At 47.9% G+C, this 20,099-nt stretch overlaps 1 protein-coding gene across 7 annotated transcripts in view; it reads left to right on the top strand.

Moving 5' to 3' along the window:
* The window catches only part of PLAAT3 (phospholipase A and acyltransferase 3), a 41,674-nt gene that overhangs the window by 8,574 nt on the left and 13,001 nt on the right, over nt 1–20,099 (top strand). For all 7 annotated transcript variants that reach the window (XM_055354354.2, XM_019037166.3, XM_055354359.2 and 4 more), the window contains 2 exons: nt 9,766–9,868; nt 17,524–17,792. In XM_055354354.2, coding sequence (XP_055210329.1) covers nt 9,766–9,868; nt 17,524–17,792 — 372 coding nt within the window. The remainder of the gene's footprint in view (nt 1–9,765; nt 9,869–17,523; nt 17,793–20,099) is intronic.

The following is a 20,099-nucleotide window of genomic DNA, read 5'->3' as shown; positions in this document are numbered from 1 at the left end:
GCTTCGGCCTCCCAAAGTGCTGGGATTACAGGCGTGAGCCACTGTGCCCGGCCCACCTGGGAACTTTAAAAAAAATTCCAGGCTTGGGCTCCACCCCAAGAATCCTGCTTCTGACCAAACCCCAAAAGCACCTTGAGATTCCCACTCACCACAGTGGAAGCCCCTGCCCTGCCTGCCCTCTCCTTCCGCCTCCTTCTTATCTCCTGCTTGCCTCTCTCCGTACATCTCCGTAAAGGCTACTTCCTCCCCACCAGCTTCTATGATTGCAGCACGGTGTGTAGGATTTGGATGTCCTTAGATCTGGGTTTAAATTATGTCTCTACCACATACAAGTTTCCCTCATCTTTCAAGACCGAAACAAAAATCTCAGGTGCTCAGGTGCTCTCTTTGACATCACCTCCAGTTCATCTTCTCCAATTCTCTCTTTTCTTTATTATTATTATTATTATTTTTTAAATTTTAGAGATGGGGTCTCACATGTTTCCCAGGCTGGCCTTGAACTCCTGGCTCAAGTGATCCTCCAGCCTCAGCCTCCTGAGTAGCTGGGACTACAGGCACATGCCACTGTGTCCCCATTCTCTCAAACACATTTCAGCCAGGCTTTTGCCTCCAACTCTCAGTAGGAGCTGATCTTATAAGGATCACAGATGATCCTCATTCTAAACCATGATCCCGAGCTCCATACTGATGTGTGCGCTGTGTCCCCGCCTCTCGTTGGGATATCCGCTGCCCAGCGTGAGTGCCTGGTTCTCCCCCAGCCTACCCTGTCTCTAAACAGCCCCATCCCCCCTCCCAGTTGCTCTGTCCAGACACCTTGGAGTCATCTGATTCCTCTTTCCTTCACACCCCACCTCATTCCATCAGCACAGTTGGTGGGCTGCAGCTTCAAAGGAGATCCAGCATCCATTACTACTCATGCCCAGATCCCCCCTGTCTGCAGTTGCCTCCTAGCAGGCTCCCGCCTCCTCCTTGCACCCTACATCTCATCTCTTCTCAACACAGCAGCCAGAGGGACCCTTTTAAAACCCAAGTTGGATCCTGAGTCTCCTGGGTTCTAAACTTGGCAGTGGCCCCTGCCAGTGACAGTTAGAGGCAAAGGCGTAGCGCTGTCAGGTGCTGCGTTGCCTTCCGGACCGGCTGCTCTTCTTGGACCCTCCGTTCTACCCCCGCTTCCCACCCTCTGCCCTCCCCGCACAACTACTCCGGCCTCGTTGGCCTCCTTGCTGTTGCTCAGACACGCGCCCCGCTGGGGCCTTTGCTCGGCTGCTCCCCCTGCCGGAGGTGTTAGCCATCTGCAAGGCTCATCTCCGGCCTCTGGGCGAGGCCGCCTCCAGCTCGCTGCTCCGGGAGTCTCCCTGACTCTCTAATTCCTATTGCACCCCCTGCCCCCCACCCCACCAGCGCTCAGCTCCCGACCCTGCTCCGCTCTGCTTTTTCTTTCTTTCTGTTGGTTTCGGATCTCTTCTCATATTCTAGATTATTTACTTATTTACTAAGGGGTGTGTGTGCGTGTGTGTGTGTGTGTGTGTGTGTGTGTTTTATAGTAGAGACGGGGTTTTGCCATGTTGGCCAGGCTGGTCTTGAACTCCTGACAGGTGATCCACCCGCCTCGGCCTCCCAGCGTGCTGGGATTACAGGCGTGAGCCACCGCGCCGGCCTACTAAGGTATTTTTTTAAAAACCTTTTGTCTCCTGTTACTGAACAAAAAGCTCCACGCCCTGATCACAGAGCCCAGGTGCCTAGATTGGTGCCGGGCGCACAGCTCAGCCAGTGTATGGGTTTCTAGGCCCTTCAAAGCAGAGGTGGGCATCCTCCCAAGGTGAAGGGGTTCTCCAGGGGTGTCGTTGGCCGCTTACACCGCGCCCTTGATGACGGAGGAGGGGAATTGCCAAAAAGCTATAGTGATCCTGCATGTCAGCAACCCCCTCTTCTGTAATTGGTGCAGGCTCAGGTCTGAGAACCACAGCTGCGGATCAAGGCTGCAGGCTTGGAGTCAGGAACCCCGTGAACTTGAGCACAGGGCGTGGGTCGGCTGTGTTGTCATTGCCCTGACATCGCTTGGGACTCCCTCAGTGCGTTAGTTCTTAAATTAAACAAACAAACAAACAAAGGGCCGGGCGCGGTGGCTCATGTCTGTAATCTTAGCACCTTGGGAGTCTGAGGCGGGTGGATCACGAGGTCAGGAGATCGAGACCATCCTGGCTAACATGGTGAAATGCTATCTCTACTAAAAATACAAAAAATTAGCCCAGCGTGGTGGCGGGCGCCTGTAGTCCCAGCTACTCAGGAGGCTGAGGCAGGAGAATGGCGTGAACCCGGGAGGCGGAGCTTGCAGGGAGCCGAGATCGCGCCACTGCACTCCAGCCTGGGCGACGGTGCGAGACTCCGTCTCAAAAACAAAAACAAAAACAAAAAACAAAAAAGACACTGGACGGGGGAATGAATAGATGGACATGTTTGTGATGAAGCAAATACAGTCACATAATTGCACAATCTGTGTGGCAGGTATACAGACGTTCATTAAAAAACTTCCTTTAACTTCGTTTTGTTTTGTTTTTTGAGACAGTCTCGCTCTTGTCGCCCAGGCTGGAGTGCAATGGCGTGATCTTGGCTCACTGCAACCTCTGCCTCCCGAGTTTAAGCGATTCTCCTGCCTCAGCCTCCCGAGTAGCTGAGATTACAGGCATGCTCCACCGTGCCCAGCTCATTTTTTTTGTATTTTTAATAGAGATGGGGTTTCACCATGTTGGCCAGGCTGGTCTCGCACTCTTGACCTCAGGTGATCCACCCACCGTGGCTTCCCAAAGTGCTAGGATTACAAGGCGTGAGCCACTGCGCCCGGCCTCAATTTTGAACGTTTGAAAATTTTTCATGATAAAATGTTGAGAAGCATGCTGTAAACTTAAAAGATGCTCATTGCAGAAGACCTGGAATATATAGAAAAATAGAAGGAAGCAAAAATTATCACAAAAACCACGCTTAGCCCCAGCACCCAGAACCCAGAGGGAATGTCCATTAGGATATTGTTATAGAGCTTTCTAGTCTTTTTGCTTGTGTCTGTTTTGCTATTTTTACATGATAGTGATTGTATGGATTACCACTGATTCTGTCAAGTCTTAGCTCGATTTCTGGTTCTAAAATGAACACATGCTTATTTAAACATTTTGGAAAACTAGGAAATACTATTTTTTTTTGAGACAGTCTTGCTCTGTCGCCTAGATTGGAGTGCAATGGCATCATCTGGGCTCACTGCAAGCTCCACTTCTCAGGTTCAAGCGATTCTCCAGCCTCAGCCTCCTGAGTAGCTGGGACTACAGGCATGTACCACCATGCCTGGCTAATTTTTGTATTTTTTGTAGAGACAGGGTTTCACCATGTTGGCCAGGCTGGTCTCAAACTCCTGACTTCAAGTGATCCACCTTCCTTGGCCTCCCAAAGTGCTGGGATTACAGGTGTGAGCCACCGCGCCCGGCCTAGAATATAATTAAAAAGAGAATTAATACCTTCAATTGAGAGGCAGTTTCATGAGGTTTGGCAACAGACAATATCTACATTTCCCAACTTAAAAACTGCAAGTCCATCAACATGAGTATTTTTTCCCTTTAAATACTTTTTAACATTTTTATTGTCAAAGTAATTCATATTAATGAAAATTCAAACAATAAAATAATATAACATGAAATATAAAAGTTCTGAATCCCAACCACCCACTGTTGCGTATGTAATATATAATAGCTTGGTTATTTTCCTTAGCTCATATGTAGTGTATAATATGTTTTCTGTATAAATGTATAAAAAAGTCTATTTTATATATATATATATATTATTGAAAAAGGCTGGAGTGCAGTGGCATGATGTCAGCTCACTGCAACCTCCACCTCCCAGGTTCAAGTGATTCTCTTGCCTCAGCTTCTCGAGTGGCTGGGACTCCAGGCATGTACCACTATGCCCAGCTAATTTTTGTATTTTCAGTACAGACAGGGTTTTGCCATGTTGGCCAGGCTGGTCTCAAACTCCTAACCCCAAGTGATCCACCCACCTTGGCCTCCCAAAGTGCTGGGATTACAGGCATGAGCTATTGTGCCTGGCCTAAAAATGTATTTTAAGCAACAATGGAACAATAATGTCTTTTAACTTGCTTTTCTCAATTAATATTTCCATGCCTGCTCATGTAAATTCACCTTACTCTCTCTAATATTTGTGTGTGTGTGTGTGTGTGTAGGATAATTAACTAGCCCTTTTTGATGGTTGTTAGGGTTTTTTTTTCTTTTCTTTTTTTTCCTTCAACTTTTATTTTAAGTTCCAGGATACATGTGCAGGATGTGCAGGTTTGTTACAAAGGTAAAAGTGTGCCATGGTGGTTTGCTGCACAGATCAACCCCATTACCTGGGTATTAAGCCTGGCATCCAAACTGTTTTTTTCAATGTGAATTTCAGAGACCAGAAATTGCTCCTCAGTTTGCTTGCTAAGGAAAATGGTTGCTATGCAGCTCTTGGTAACACTGCTTTTGTGGAAAGATAAAGACTTTTTGTTCTGAAATCCCGCGGGTGCAGAGTCTCAACTCTGCCATTGTTGTTGCGTGAGCTGTGTGGGAGAGCCTTAGTTACTGTGTGGGCTGGGGTTCTCCTGAACTTTGCCGTGGAGGAGGCAGTTCTCTTCTCAGGCACTCTGCTGGCCCTGACCTTGATCCTGGAACAGAGAACTACCTGACAAGGCAGTGCAGTAGCATTCCTGGAATCAATGTAGGTTCTTTTACAATAGGGGTTGGCAAACTTTTCCTGTAAATGGGCAGATAGTAAACATTTTATTATTTTATTTATTTTTTGAGATAGAGTCTTGCACTGTCGCCCAGGCTGGAGTGCAATGGCGTGATCTCAGCTCACTGCAACTTCCGCCTCTGGGTTCAAGTGATTCTCCTTGCCTCAGCCTCCTGAGTAGCTGGGACTACGGGAGCCCGCCACCACGCGTGGCTAATTTTTGTATTTTTAGTAGAGACAGTGTTTCACCAAGTTGGCCAGGCTGATCTCGAACTCCTGACCTCAAGTGATCTGCCTGCCTTGGCCTCCCAAAGTTCTGGGATTACAGGCATGAGCCACTGCGCCTGGCCATCATAGTAAGCATTTTAGATCTTGCAGGCTATATGGTCTCTGTCACAACTATTCAACCCTGCTGTTGTAGAGAGGAGCCAGGGTAGACACAATGTAAATGTATGAGCCTGGCGATGTTCCACTCCAGCATTATGGACACTGAAATTTGAATTTCATATAATTTTCATGTGTCACAAAATACTATTCCTCCTTTGACTTTTCCCCCAAGCATTAAAAAAAAAAAAATGTACAAACCATTCTTAGCTTGCAGGCAGACCATATGAAAACAGGCAGAGGTCCAAATTTGGCCCATGAACTGCAGTTTTCATACTTCTAAATTTAGAACATGAGTTTTTGGATTCTTAGTTTTGATTCAGCTGAGATGGGTGACGTGTATAATGATAAGTACTTGTTTTTCTAGGTGGATCTTAGTGGTAGAGGTGAATTATTCATATCTTCATTTCATAGCGCCCTGTCCTTGCTGGTCCCTACAAGACTCCCCTGTCTTCTGTGTTTATTTGTTCCCTTTAATCATCATTTTTCTTTTTTTTTTGAGACAGAGTTTCACTGTCACCCAGGCTGGAGGGCAGTGGTGTGATCTTGGCTCACTGCAACCTCCGCCTCCTGGGTTCAAGTGATTCTCCTGCCTCAGCCTCCCAAGTAGCTGGGATTACAGGTGTGCACCACCACGCCTGGCTAATTTTTGTATTTTTAGTAGAGACGGGGGGTTTCACCATATTGGCCAGGCTGGTCTCAAACTTCTGACTTCACGTGATCTGCCTGCCTCGGCTTCCCAAAGTGCTGAGATTACAGGCATGAGCCACTGTGCCTGGCCTCCTTTTTTTTTTTTTTTTCTTTTTTGAGACAGAGTTTCGCTCTTGTCACCCAGGCTGGAATGCAATGGTGCAATCTCTGCTCACTGCAACCCCCACCACCTCCTGGGTTCAAGCAATTCTCCAGCCTCAGCCTCTCGAGTAGCTGGGATTACTGGCGTACGCCACCACGTCTGGCTAATTTTTTTTATTTTTGGTAGAGGCAGGGCTTCACCATGTTGGCCAGCCTGGTCTTGAACTCCTGACCTCGGGTGATCCACCCACCTTGGCCTCCCAAAGTGTTGAGATTACAGGCGTGAGCCACTGCATCTGGCCGTGTATCTTTAATTTATATAAGTGGCATTTTGTTACAGAGCTCATCCCCATTTTTCCACTTAGCAGTGTCTTTTGAAGATACCCAGCTTGCCAAGTGAACATCAAGCCCTTGCTCCTAACTAGTGTGTAGGGCTCCATAGGTGAGCCCACTGTCTTTTACTTCATTTTCAAAAAGAAGTTGTCTTGAGTGAGGTTATGTGTTGAGCTTGAGCATAATTATGTGTTGAGCTTGGGAATATGTATCTCTTGCCCTTACAAAGAATAGGCAGCTTGGCTGAATGTCAAAAAAAAAAAAAAAATTACAGCTTTTTTCCCTTCTAAACTGTAAATAAATATTTAAAATTTATGTATTATTATTATTTTTTGAGATGGAGTCTCTGTCACCCAGGCTGGCGGATCACAAGGTCAGGAGATCGTGACCATCCTGGCTAACATGGTGAAACCCTATCTCTACTAAAAATACAGAAAAATAGCCAGATGTGGTGGCAGGCGCCTGTAGTCCCAGCTACTTGGGAGGCTGAGGTGGGAGAATGGCATGAACCCGGGAAGCGGAGCTTGCAGTGAGCCGAGATCGTGCCACTGGACTCTAGCCTGGGTGACAGAGCGAGACACTGTCTCAAAAAAAAAAAAAAAAAATTTTTTTTTTGTTTAATTTTTATTTATTTTTAAAATTTAGTTTCTTTAAAAAAATTAAGTTATAACTTACCCTTTCAGTGTTTACTTCTGTGAGTCTTAATAAACACATGTGATTGCAGAATGGTTGCCACAGTCAGGATGCAGAAGAGTAGGCCAGGTGTGGTGGCTCACGCCTGTAATCCCAGAACTTTGGGAGGCTGAGACGGGTGGATCACCTGAGGTTGGGAGTTCAAGACCAGCCTGGCCAACATGGCGAAACCCCATCTCTACTAAAAATACAAAAAATTAGCCAGGCGTGGTGGCATACGCCTGTAGTCCCAGCTGCTTGGGAGGCTGAGGCAGGAGAATCGCTTGAACCCGGGAGGCGGAGGTTGCAGTGAGCCGAGATCGCGCCACTGCGCTCCAGCCTGGGAGACAGAGCGAGACTCTGTCTCAAACAAAACAAAACAAAACAAAACAAAAAAAACAAACAAAAAAACCATGAAGATGTAGAAGAGTATAGAAATTTTACCCCTGAAATTCCCTCACGCCTCTTGCTAGTCAGTCCCTCTCCTCAACCCCTGTGACAATCACAGATCACTTTTCCGTGCTGTAGTTATGCCTGCTCCGGGATGACATATAGATGGAATCATACAGTATGTGGCTTTTTGGCTATGACCTTTTCACTCTTCCTTTTTAGATAATGGAATACTTTTTCTGTCTGAACCATTATAATATTTTAAATTTTTTTTGTCATCATAATAACTTCTGTTTTAAAAAATGCAGCATGGGGCTGGGCGCGATGGCACATGCCTGTAATCCCAGCACTTTGGGAGGCCGAAGTGGGAGGTTCCCTTGAGCCCAGGAGTTTGACACCAGCTGGGCAACAAGGCAAAACCCTGTGTTTACTAAAAATATGTAAAAATTAGCCAGGCATGGTGGTGTGCACCTGTGCTCCCAACTATTTGGGAGGCTGAGGTGGGAAGATGACCTGAGCCTGGGGAGGTTGAGGCTGCAGTGAGCCACGATCATGCCACTACACTCCAGCCTGGGCAACAGAGTGAGATCCTGTCTTAAAAAGAAAAAAAAAGGCAGCATGTTCTACGTGAGGGCTCCTCTCATTGGTGTTTATGTGGAGCAGGTGAGCTCTTTGGCTCTGCACACCGCCAGCTGCTTATTACTCAACATGGTCTTACTGATGTCCACACCATCTCTTTCCAACCTGCAGCCTCCCTCAGGGATGGGTACCCACCCAGTCTTTATGTCCTTGTCTGTTTGAGGAGATCCCTGTTTAAATTCCTTTTTGGGGATTCTTGAATCCCCAAACTCTGACCAAACAATTAATACTCTTTTTTTTTTTCCTGGAAAACAATGGGATTCATAAATTGTGACCATTGTCCATTGTTCTGAAATAGGTTCTCAGTAAGAACTGAGTGCCCTCTATTTTGGAAAAGAAATTATATTTACTGCAACAAAAGAACATGATTTATCTGTAAAATTCCCTGCCACACATGCTACCTGTTTGTAGTTTTAATGTTTCTGTGAAATAATAAGCAAACTGGCCTTTGACCCTCCTTCATAGGCGTTGTAGAGTTGTGATTGGCTGTTACCCACTGCCCATCATTTGCGCCCAGGGGAGGTCAGCCGAGGATGAGTCTTCCCATCCCTCATCCTTGATGGAATGTCTCTGGTAGGGCCACCAAGCTTGCTGGTGAGATGTGGGCAAACCCCTATGGATCTGACTCTAGGTGCAAGCAAGCCGGAGTCCTCACCCCATATCTTCACTGTGCTGAGGGCAGTTTAGCCCTGTCTGTGGCTGAAGACTCCAGCAAAGGATGAAGGGGCCAGAACCAGCCTCTGATGGGCTCTGTCTCTAGGTGTTCTAAAAGGTTGATTTCTTTGCTCATTAAAGGGGTTTAAAGGTTGGCCTGGAGAAGTTCTTTACCCCTGATTCTAGTGAGAGTTGGAACTTCCCCTCCCCCAGCACTTAGTGCAGGGTCTGATTCTGGGATGTGGATAATGCTGAATGGACGTGGATAATGTTGAATGGACGCGATCTTGAATCTCTCTGAAGTTTTCTCAAACTCTGCTCCATGTTCCCCTAACAGGGTGAGAGCATTTACTGCACCCTCCCTACCTTCCCGTTCTCACATACGCACACTCACACTCACATGTAGTCTCACACTTACGCATCCACCCGCACACACATACTCGCTCAATGTGCACACGCACACCTTAGCATCAGGCTGAACAGCTGGGGGACATTACTGCTGGAGACTGATGCCAATTCTCCATTAGGCCCAGGCCAGGTGTTGGGGAGTGTCTGTGGAGTGCCTTCCAGATCTGGTAGCCTCTGGCATGGACCCCAGGTGGGCAGCTGTAGTCACATAACTGGTGGTGTTTCCCGATGGTCAGACTGGGCTGGGAATCAGCCAGCTGGGCGTTCAGTCCTGGCCAAGTCACTCATGAGCTATATGTCTTTGCACAAATTCTTTTGCATTTCTAGGCCTTGATTTCCTCATCCATAAAATGGGGTTCATCATTGGATAGTTGTGTGGATTTATTGAGCCATCTTGTAAAACACGGAGAGTGGAGTGCTTGGCTCAGAGTAAGAGTTCAATAAATAATATTCCTAGAAATAATAAGGCAGAGACTCCAGCTCATGAAGAAACCTTTTAGGTTTGCACTTGGCAATTTGTATTGACAGAAGGGCAGGCCCATGGTGCCTGCAGGTCTGGGTCGGGTCACAAGCTTGTGAAGTTGGACTGGCATTGGACCTGGCAGAGCAGGGCTCAGGACATATGTTCTGCTGAGCTGATAGCTGGGGACCACTCAGCTGCACCTTCCTCACTGAGCCCTGTCCTGGTTCCACGATCTCATGCTCCCTCTAACAGCCCTGTTCTTGGTTTTGCAGCCAGAGCCTAAGCCTGGAGACCTGATTGAGATTTTTCGCCCTTTCTACAGACACTGGGCCATCTACGTTGGCGATGGATATGTGGTTCATCTGGCCCCTCCAAGTAAGAACACATGGGACCTCCACTGTGATGGGCCCCAGGGGCTGGGAAGAGAGGGGATGGGGAACTGTGGGTAACAGGTGACCCCAACATTCTTCTTGCTTCCCAACTGGCAGTTGTCTCTGAGTGTTACAAGAAGTTTGATGTGGGGCAGTTTGGTGTGGGGCACTGGTTTTCAAGGTCTGCTCCTGGGAACCTCAGGGGGTTCTTTAGAGCAGGGGTCCCCAACCTCCAGGCCATGGACTGGTACTGGTTAGGAACTGGGCTCCAGAGCAGGAGGTGAGTGGTGGGTAAGCGAGCGAAACTTCATCTGTATTTACAGCTGCTCCCCATCGCTTGTATTACCGCCTGAGCTCCACCTCCTGTCAGATCAGCAGCGGCATTAGATTCTCATAGGAGCATGAACCCTACTGTGAACTGCACACGCAAGGGATCTAGGTTGCACACTCCTTGTATTACTCTGTTTTCACACTGCTATAAAGAACTACCTGAGACTGGGTAATTTATAAAGAAAAGAGTTTTGTTTTTTGTTTTTTGTTTTTTTTTGAGACAGAGTCTTGCTCTGTCACTCAGGCTGGAGTGCAGTGGCACAATCTCGGCTCACTGCAAGCTCCGCCTCCCGGGTTTACGCCATTCTCCTGCCTCAGCCTCCTGAGTAGCTGGGACTACTCAGGCACCTGCCACCACGCCTGGCTAATTTTTTGTATTTTTAGTAGAGACAGGGTTTCACTGTGTTAGCCAGGATGGTCTCGATCTCCTGACTTCGTGATCCACCCGCCTCAGCCTCCCAAAATGCTGCGATTGCAGGCGTGAGCCACTGCACCCGGCCCTTCAGAAAGAGGTTTAATTGACTCACAGTTCTGCATGGCTGGAGAGGCCTCAGGAAACTTACCATCATGGCAGAAGGTGAAGGGGAAGCAAGGCAGGTCTTATATGGTGGCAGGAGGCGGGGGAGTGCCACACTTTTTTTTTTTTTTTAGATGGAGTTTCACTTTTCTTGCCCAGGGTAGAGTGTCATGGCACAATCTTGGCTCACTGGAAACTCCACCTCCCAGGTTCAAGTGATTCTCCTATTTCAGCCTCCCAAGTAGCTGGGATTACAGGCACCTGCCACCACGCCCGACTAATTTTTCTATTTTTAGTAGAGATGGATTTTCATCATATTGGTCAGGCTGGTCTTGAACTCTGGACCTCAGGAGATCCACCTGCTTCAGCCTCCCAAAGTGCTGGGATTACAGACATGAGCCACCATGTCCGGAGTGCCACACTTTTAAACCATCAGATCTTGTGAGAACTCACTCATTATTATGAGAACAGCATGAGGGAAATCTCGCTCATGATTCAGTCACCTCCCATATAGTCCCTCCCCTGACACGTGGGGATTACAGTTTGACATGAGATTTGGGTGGGGATACAGAGCCAAACCATATCACTCCTTATGAGAATCTAAGAAGGGACCTTATGAGAATCCCAGAAGGGACCATCTAGTTGCAGGAAAACAAGCTCAGGGCTCCTACTGATTCTGCATTATGGTCAGTTGTATGATTATTTCATTATATATTACAATGTAATAATAATAGAAATAAAGTGCACAATAAATGTCATGTGCTTGAATCATCCTGAAACCATCCCTCCCCCCTGCCGAGTCCATGGAAAAATTGTCTTCCACAAAACCAGTCCCTGGTGCTAAAAAGGTTGGGGACCGCTGCTGTAGAGGGACCGAGGTGGCATCTGAGGAGGCAGCTCTGTTTTGATGTGTTTTTTATGCTGTGACTTTGTATGCAACACACTCAACTCTTTTTTTTTTTTTTTTTTTTTTTTTTTGACAGAGTCTCGCTCTGTTGCCCAGGCTGGAGTGTAGTGGCGCGATCTCGGCTCACTGCAAGCTCTGCCTCCCAGGTTCATGCCGTTCTCCTGCCTCAGGCTCCTGAGTAGCTGGGACTACAGGCACCTGGCACCACGCCTGGCTAATTTTTTGTATTTTTAGTAGAGACGGGGTTTCACTGTGTTAGCCAGAATGGTCTCGATCTCCTGACCTCGTGATCCACCTTCCTTGGCCTCCCAAAGTGCTGGGATTACAGGCGTGAGCCACCGTGCCCGGCCGCAACACACTCAACTCGTAAGCGTAAAGCTCCTGGGAAGAGTGTAGGTGTTTGGGCAGAGAGATTTGGTTATGAATCCAGTTTCCATTCTTCAGCCTTGATTTCCTTTTTTGCAAACTGAGGATATGAATACTTAACTTGGAGAACTCTTGTGAGAATTCCTCACCCTTCTCTTAAGCCTTTAACTTAAACTGGGGTATAACATAAATATTGTAAAATGTACAAGCATAGTAAAGTATACAGTCAGTGAATTAAAAAAAACCATCCATGTAACAGTGCCCCAGATCCACATCTAGAACATTCCCACTGTGCCACTTACCCTGAAAGGCTCTTTCGTGCTTCTACAATATCCCCTCCCCACGCCTCGCCCAGGCAACCATCATTCTAGCTTTTCCTGCCATAGATGAGTTTTGCCTGTTCTAGAACTTCATGGAAGAGGTATCACACGGCCCGTGCTCTTTTGTGTCTGGCTTCTTTTAGCCAACATCATGCCCGTGTGAGTCATCCATGCTGCTGTGAGTAGCAGGAATTCTTTTTCACTGCTGTGTATTTTCTGTTATATGAATATGCCACAATTTAGCATCCATTTTTCTGACATCAGACTCATTGCAGGTTTTGACTGCTATGAATAGAGCTGTTATAGACACTCTTTTTTTTTTTTCGAGACGGAGTCTTGCTCTGTGGCCCAGGATGGAGTGCAGGGGCATGATCTCGGCTCACTGCAACCTCTGCCTCCCGCTTTTAAGCGAGTCTCCTGCCTCAGCCTCTGGAGTAGCTGGGATTACAGGCACACACCACCATGCCCAGCTAATTTTTGTATTTTTAGTAGAGATGGGATTTCACCATGTTGGCCAGGCTGGTCTCAAACCCCTGACCTCAAGTGATCTGCCCGCCTCGGCCTCCCAAAGTGCTGAGATTACAGGCGTGAGCCACCGCGCACGGCCCTTGAACATGTCTTTTGCATATCGTTTTAATTCTAACTAGTGGCCTCACCCTATCAGAAGTAACCAGAGTAGATGTCATCTTCCCCACCCTGAGCCCCTTACCCATGTACCCCCACCCCCTCCTCTTCCTTTCATAAGCACTTTGCTCCTCAAATTCCCCACCTCCTTCTGTATTGTCATCTTCTCCCTTTCAACTGGATCATTCGTATTGACATAGAGACAGCTGTAATATCTCCCGTTGATCAAACAAACGCCCGGCCTCACATCCTTCTCTGCTTAACGTCCGGCAGAGCAGATCTCATTACAGCTTTGTCTGCCTGGCCACCTCCGGTTCCTCGCTTCCCATTCTGCCTTCCATCCCCTATACCCACACTTTCTTTTTTCTTTTTCTTTTTTTTTTTTTTTTGAGATGGAGTTTTGCTCTCAGACTGTCTTTTTTTGCCCCCCTGCCGGAGCAGTTCTCAAGGGTAGGAAAAAGCTTCCACATCTTGCCAAAGCTCAAAGCCAAGTCCCATCACAGCTGACTTGGCTTCTCTGCAGCATTTGATGTGAGTGACCTTCCTGCTCTCCACCTGGCACCTGACTTTCTTCCTCTCCCGCTGGGCCCTTCTCTTTTGGTCTCTTGTGTGGGCTCCTCCTCCTCTCTCATTTCCCTAAATCGAGCTCAGATGACCTCATTGGATTCCTTAGCTTCCAACACCTTCTATTTGTCAATGTCTCCTAAGCTCAAACCCTCAATTTAGATCCCCCTTCAGCTTCAGACTTGCATAACCTCTTGACTACTTGGTAACTCCACTTGGGTGTCTACCTGGCATCTTGAACTTGATCTGCCCCAAATGGGAGGCTCCAGTGGAAGACACCATTCAGCTGCTCAGGCCTAAAGCCTAGGAGTCATTCTCCATTCCTTCCAACCCATGTCTAATCTATCAGGGAATCCTGTTGGCTTTATCTCTGAAACAGACCCCAGCTCTGACCACTTCTTACCATCCCCACTGCAGTGCCCTGGTATGAGCAACCACCCTCCCTCGCCTGGTGGTACTGCCACTTCTGGCTGGTCTCTCTGCCTCTTGCCACTCATGGCCAGTTCCTCATTCATAGGCAGGTGGTGTGATTGTTTGAAAGTGTAAATCAAGGGCCAGGTGCGGTGGCTTATGCCTGTAATCCCAGTATTTTGGGAGGCTGAGGTGGGTGAATCACCTGAGATCAGGAGTTTGAGACCAGCCTGGCCAACATGGCGAAACCCTGTCTCTATTAAAAATACAAAAATTAGTCGGGCATGGTGACACGCCACTGTAGTCCTATCTACTTGGAGGCTGAGGCACGAGCAGGAGGTGGAGGCTGCAGTGAACCAAGATTGCACCACTGCACTCCAGCCCAGGTGACAGAGTGAAACCCCGTCTCAAAAAAGCAAACCCAAAACAAACCAAACCAAACCAAAGCATCAAAGTCTACACTGTGGCCTGTAGGGCCCGGCCTGGTCTGTGCCTTTGGGCCTCGTCTTTCTCCTCTCCCCTCCTGGGTCTCTAGACTCCAGCAACGTTGGCCTCCTTGCTGCCTCTTGGCATTCCAAGCTCTCTCCTCCCTGCAGACTTCGTTCCTCCTGTTCTTCTGCTCTAGATGCTTCATCATTCAAGCCTCAGCTCAGACACCTTTTCCTTGGGGTGGCCTCCCCAACCTGAGCTACGGCAGCCTCTCCTGGTCATCCTTGCCATGTCACTCCACTCTGTCTTTCCATAGTATCTGTTGGTACCTGCAAGTATCTTATTTTGTGTATTTGTTCATTGTCAGCATCTTCTCAGTAGCATGGGAATTGCTTGAGGGCAGGCCTGCTGTCCAGATCACGTCACTGACTTCAGCACCTTGGACAAGACCCGGCACCTAGTAGGGCCTCAGTATTGACTGGCTGCACTGAGCAGGTGTGTGTGGTAGATAGAGGGTGGGGGAAGGCATGACAAGCACCCAGGTGGACAGGTGGACAGGTGTGTCACAGACTATCAGGTCAGTGATGCTCCTTCAAAGGAAAAGATGCTTCTACCTGCATCTCACTCGAGTTTCACAGGAGTCATGTGGGATAGATGAGGCAAGGAGGACTGACCTGCTGCTGCTGAGAGAACTGTAGAAATTAGAGCTGAAAGGAAGCTTATAAACTTGCTGAAGTGCCTGCCCTGTGCCAGACACTGGTGAAAGCATGTTTTGTGGCCAACCCCTTTAATCCTCACAGCTGCCTGTGCAGTAGGGACTATTTTTGTTTCTATCCTACAAGGAATGGGGGACTCAGAGAAGTTAAGAAGCTTACCCAAGGTTGCATAATGGTAAGGGGTGCAGGCAGGACCCAAACCCAGGCAGTCTGACTTGATTCTGTGCCCTTAACCACAATGCCGCACTGCCCAGTCCAAGCTATCCCAAAATTCAGTCACTGATGGATTGCCACATCCACATGCTCTTTCTGTGATTGTTCACTTCATATTTTCTTCAGTAGACTCAGTTTTTAAAAGAAGGAACTTTAGGCCAGGTGTGGTGGCTCACACCTGTAATCCCAGAACTTTGAGAGGCTGAGGTGGGTGGATTGCTTGAGCTCGGACCAGGCTTGAGTTCGAGACCAGCCTGGCCAACATGGTGAAACCCCATCTCTACTGAAAATATAAAAATTAGCTGGGCGTGGTGGTGCACACCTGTAGTCCCAGCTACTCAGGAGGTTGAGGCATGAGAATCGCTTGAACCGAGGAGGAGGAGGTTGCAGTGAGCCAAGATCACACCACTGCATTTCAGCCTGGGCAATGGAGTGAGACTCTGTCTCAAAATAAGAAAAAAAAAGAAGGAACTTTAAATTACTGTGTTGATATGTATTTGTGCATCAATTTTAGTGTGTATTTGGGGATTTCTGGAGCAAAGTGAAGTGACAGGTCCAGACCACTCAGCTGGTTGGTGATGTGCTGGGGTCGAACCCAGAGCTTCTCACCGCCAGCTTGAGCACAGGGTACCCCTGTCCTGGGTGGCATCTAGATATAAGTTTAAGGAAGTCCTCACTCTTGGTTGTTGACTGCACTTGCATGGCCCTGAGATTTGGTGCCTCCTTAAACTTTGGGCTCTAGGCAACTTGCTTGCCTCTTCCGAGTCCCTGCGCTGTCACCCACTTTGCCTGGGAGCTGAGGCTGGGTGGGCCCCAGGAGCTCATCCTCCCGACAAACGCAGGGCTCCAATAAGGCACCCTCTCTTTTATTTACTTCAATGAATCTTCCAAGCTTCACGTGCCCTTTTCCTATCAAGTCTGAATTCCCTAAATTTCTAATATCTTGGCATTGCATGTAGGCATTGCACGCAGGCTGAAAAGGTTTATTGGTCTTTGGAAAGCGGAGAAGAGCAGGACCTGAAATCTAATTGGCCTCTCCTGCTGTTGCTGTCACACGGATGTCATTGTTGAAGACTGGTCCTACCCAGTTTAACAGGGTGCTGCTGTGGCACCCTGGGGGCCTTGACCCTGACAGGGTCACAGTGGCTGTTTGAGGAGAGTGAGAGTGAACCTCCTTTGACATGCTCCCTGGGTGCGTAGGCCCATCCCTTGAGTGCATAACTACTTTTTCTTCTTCTTTTTTTCCTAAGGTAAGATCTCACTCTGTTGTCCAGGTCGGAGTGCAGCGGCGCAATCTCAGCTGACTGCAACCTAAACCTCCAGGGCTCAAGTGATCTTCCTGCCTCAGCCTCCTGAGTAGCTGGGATCACAGGTGCACACCACCATACACGGCTAGTTTTTGTATTTTTTGTAGAGACGGAGTTTTGCCATGTTGCCCAGGCTTGTCTGAAACTCCTGGGCTTAAGCGATCTGCCTGCCTTGGCCTCCCAAACTGCTGGGATTACAGGTGTGAGCCACTTTGCCCAGCCCATCCCCACTTTTTCAATCATCATACTCAGTGCCTGCCTCTCCCTGCGCCGCACAGGTTGTTTGAGGTGGGAGGAATGCCCAGTCTGTGTTGGCATCAGCTTTCCCTGTCCACCATCCTGGTCTTCATGTTGAACCTGAACTCCTTGTCTTCAAGATCATTTCATTTCTGGAGCTTTGTGGCCCTTCCTTGCCCTGGGCCTTGGCCTGGGCTGTGCCCATGTACCCACTAAGCCTCCTTAGCATCCATCACAGCTAGGGGGACAGCTGTGCGTTTTGGTCGCTCTGTTTCCAGAAGGGCTGGGACTCTGGAAAACCCAGCCATGTTTTCTGCAGTAAGCAGCTTTGTGTGGTCAAGTAGGTGTAGCCCTGATGCCATCATATAAGTCTCCCACCTTATCTTCCCAGGTGGATGAGTATGCTCTGGGCTCATATTTGCATAACCAAGGGGGCCACTTAAGTGTCATGAGGTATAGAAGACCAGCTTCTCTAGAGTAAGAAAAAAAATCACAGTAAATCATGGAACTTCACTCCCTTTCATTTTAGATAAGGAAGCCAGGGCCCAGAGACCACACACACCTTCCTCAAGGCCCACAGCCATGCGTCTGAACCTTCCACTTGTTGCTTATCCTTTGTGGATGGAGCCAAGGGCAGATACCCGGCTGGGGGCCAGCTCTGAGCCTCCGTGGCCCTTCCCAGGACCAATCCCTCTGTTTCCTCTTTGTGGATCTGCAGGTGAGGTCGCAGGAGCTGGTGCAGCCAGTGTCATGTCCGCCCTGACTGACAAGGCCATCGTGAAGAAGGAATTGCTGTATGATGTGGCCGGGAGTGACAAGTACCAGGTCAACAACAAACACGATGACAAGTACTCGCCGCTGCCCTGCAGCAAAATCATCCAGCGGGCGGAGGAGCTGGTGGGGCAGGAGGTGCTCTACAAGCTGACTAGTGAGAACTGTGAGCACTTTGTGAATGAGCTGCGCTATGGAGTCGCCCGCAGTGACCAGGTGCGTCCTCTGCCCGTGTCGCCTTCCCCAGGAACCAGACCATTCCCTCTGCTGACGGAGGCTGGGCATGGCTATGGAGGCATGAACAAGACAAAATAGCAGAGACAGAATTACTGCCCTTGAGGATGTCACAGTTGGGGTGGGGACAAGGGTGGGGAGAGAGGCAAGTTGGCAATGCAGATCAGTGTAGTCGGGGGCGGGGGTGGGTGGCCAAGGAAAGGAGTCACAGACATGATAATCATTCCCATTGCCAAGCCCTCCCTGGCCACCTGTCCCTGAGATGGCCCTCCCCAGCCCTAAAGGCAGGTTTTAGGACCCACTACCTTACAGATTGGGAAACTGAGCTTAAGTAACTTGTCTACAGCCATTCATTTCATCAAAAAAGTCTTTGTTGAGTCTCCAGACCTGGTACCTGTCTTTTCCTGTGCAGATAATTAGCAGAGTTGGGATTTGAAGCCCAGGTCTGTGTGGCATAGCCTGATCGTGCTTATAAACAGCACTGTCTTCAGCCTGGCTGAACCCTAAGGGTGAATCTGGGAGACCCTAGGGGATGCAGTTTTGTTCATTTACTTGATTTTATTTTTGTCTTTCCTTTCAATCTCTTTTTCTCCTCCTATTTTCTTGCACTTCTTCCCCCTCCCTTTCAGCCACTTCCATCTTTTTTTTTTTGCATAGGTGAAAAGAACATTGGGAAGGTTCTTACATGGCTGTTGATGCAAAAGAATACATATTTTTTTCAATGAATGATTAGGTTAAGATCCATCAGGCTGTTCACTTTTATTATTATTTTTTTGAGATCCAATTTCTTCTTCCCTGGTCAGTGTGGTGGTTAAGAGCCTGGGCTCCTGGAGTCAGGCCAATGTGGGCCGGACCTGGTCTCTGCCTTTTGCCGGCTGTCTGACCTCAGGAGAGTTAGTCCAGCTGCCTACACTTTGGTAAAGTACAAATGATAATACTCATCTTGGAGGATTACCTTGTGAATTAAATAAGAGCATGTTTATTCTTAGCACACTGAATACATTGTAGTAGTAAAAATAGTCATAATTATCCTCATTTTTTTTTTAAATTATCCTCTTTTTTTTTTTTTTTTTGCTTGGCTCATCCATTGCCTGGTCCGCTGGCCTCTGTGGGCCACAGCCACTTGAATGGGAAGACACTGACTAACACCACCTATAGGAATCACTCTTACTCTCTTCATACTGCTGATAACCAGCTGTGCTTACTACACCAACCCTCATGTTTGTTAGGCGGTTCCTATACCTGTCTACAATGGGATATTAGTTACCTTTGAATGGGTATCCTCTTATTTTTTTCTTTAATCAGTTGGGTTATTCATGTTCAACAACTATTTATATATTAATGTTAAAGGTGATCAACTTAGAAATTGAGTAGGTGGTACATAGCTAACTAGGTAAAGAAAGGGCAATATTGCCAATGTTTGTGAAGATTGCAGTCTGTCGGTCATGGTCTGGCTTCAACTTCCCTGAGAGTTGATAAGAGCTTTCTTCTGGGGAATCAGTGGGCAGGGCCATGAGAAGAACTTCATTAGTGCCTGAATATTGTCAGGTTAAAAAGGTGATGCAGTGAAAGCAGGAGACCAGGGGATGGTGGCACTTACTACATCTATCTCTTGGGGATAACAGCCTTCAAAACATTTGTCTCTTGTTTTTCTTTTCTTAAAACAATTTTATTTTAGGCTGGGCACAGTGGCTCACACCTGTAATCCCAGCACTTTGGGAGGCTAAGGCAGGCGGACCACTTGCGGTCAGGAGTTTGAGACCAGCCTGGCCAACATGGTGAAACCCCATCTCTACTAAAAATACAAAAATTAGCCGGGCATGGTCCTGGGCATCTGTAATCTCAGCTATTTATGAGGCTGAGGCAAGAGAATCACTTGAATCCAGGAGGCAGAGGTTGCAGTGAGCCGAGATCACACCACTGCACTCCAGCCTAGGCGACAGAGCAAGACCCAGTCTCAAAAAAAATTTTTTTTATTTTATTGTTTTTTATTTTAATAGAGACGAGGTCTCACTCTGTTGCCAAGGCTGGTCTTGAACTCCTGAGCTCAAATGATCCTAATGCCTCAGCCTCCCAAAGTGCTAGGATTACAGGCATAAGCCACCGTGCCCGGCCACATTTGTTTCTTGTCACACTTGATGAGGCATGGCTGTCATCTTGGTGTCTCTCTTTACTAGCATCCTAGAAGTTTCTTTCAGTTCCCTGCTGTATTAATGCTTTTATCCTCTGTAGTTCACGTCCTTCTCTTTTTTGGTTTATGCCCTTGTTTTGGTAGACTACTTCCCCTAA

Source organism: Gorilla gorilla, chromosome 9 (genome assembly GCF_029281585.2).
Source record: "Gorilla gorilla gorilla isolate KB3781 chromosome 9, NHGRI_mGorGor1-v2.1_pri, whole genome shotgun sequence".
In the NCBI taxonomy this organism is placed as follows: domain Eukaryota; kingdom Metazoa; phylum Chordata; class Mammalia; order Primates; family Hominidae; genus Gorilla; species Gorilla gorilla.
This window is presented reverse-complemented; position numbering and strand designations above follow the sequence as displayed.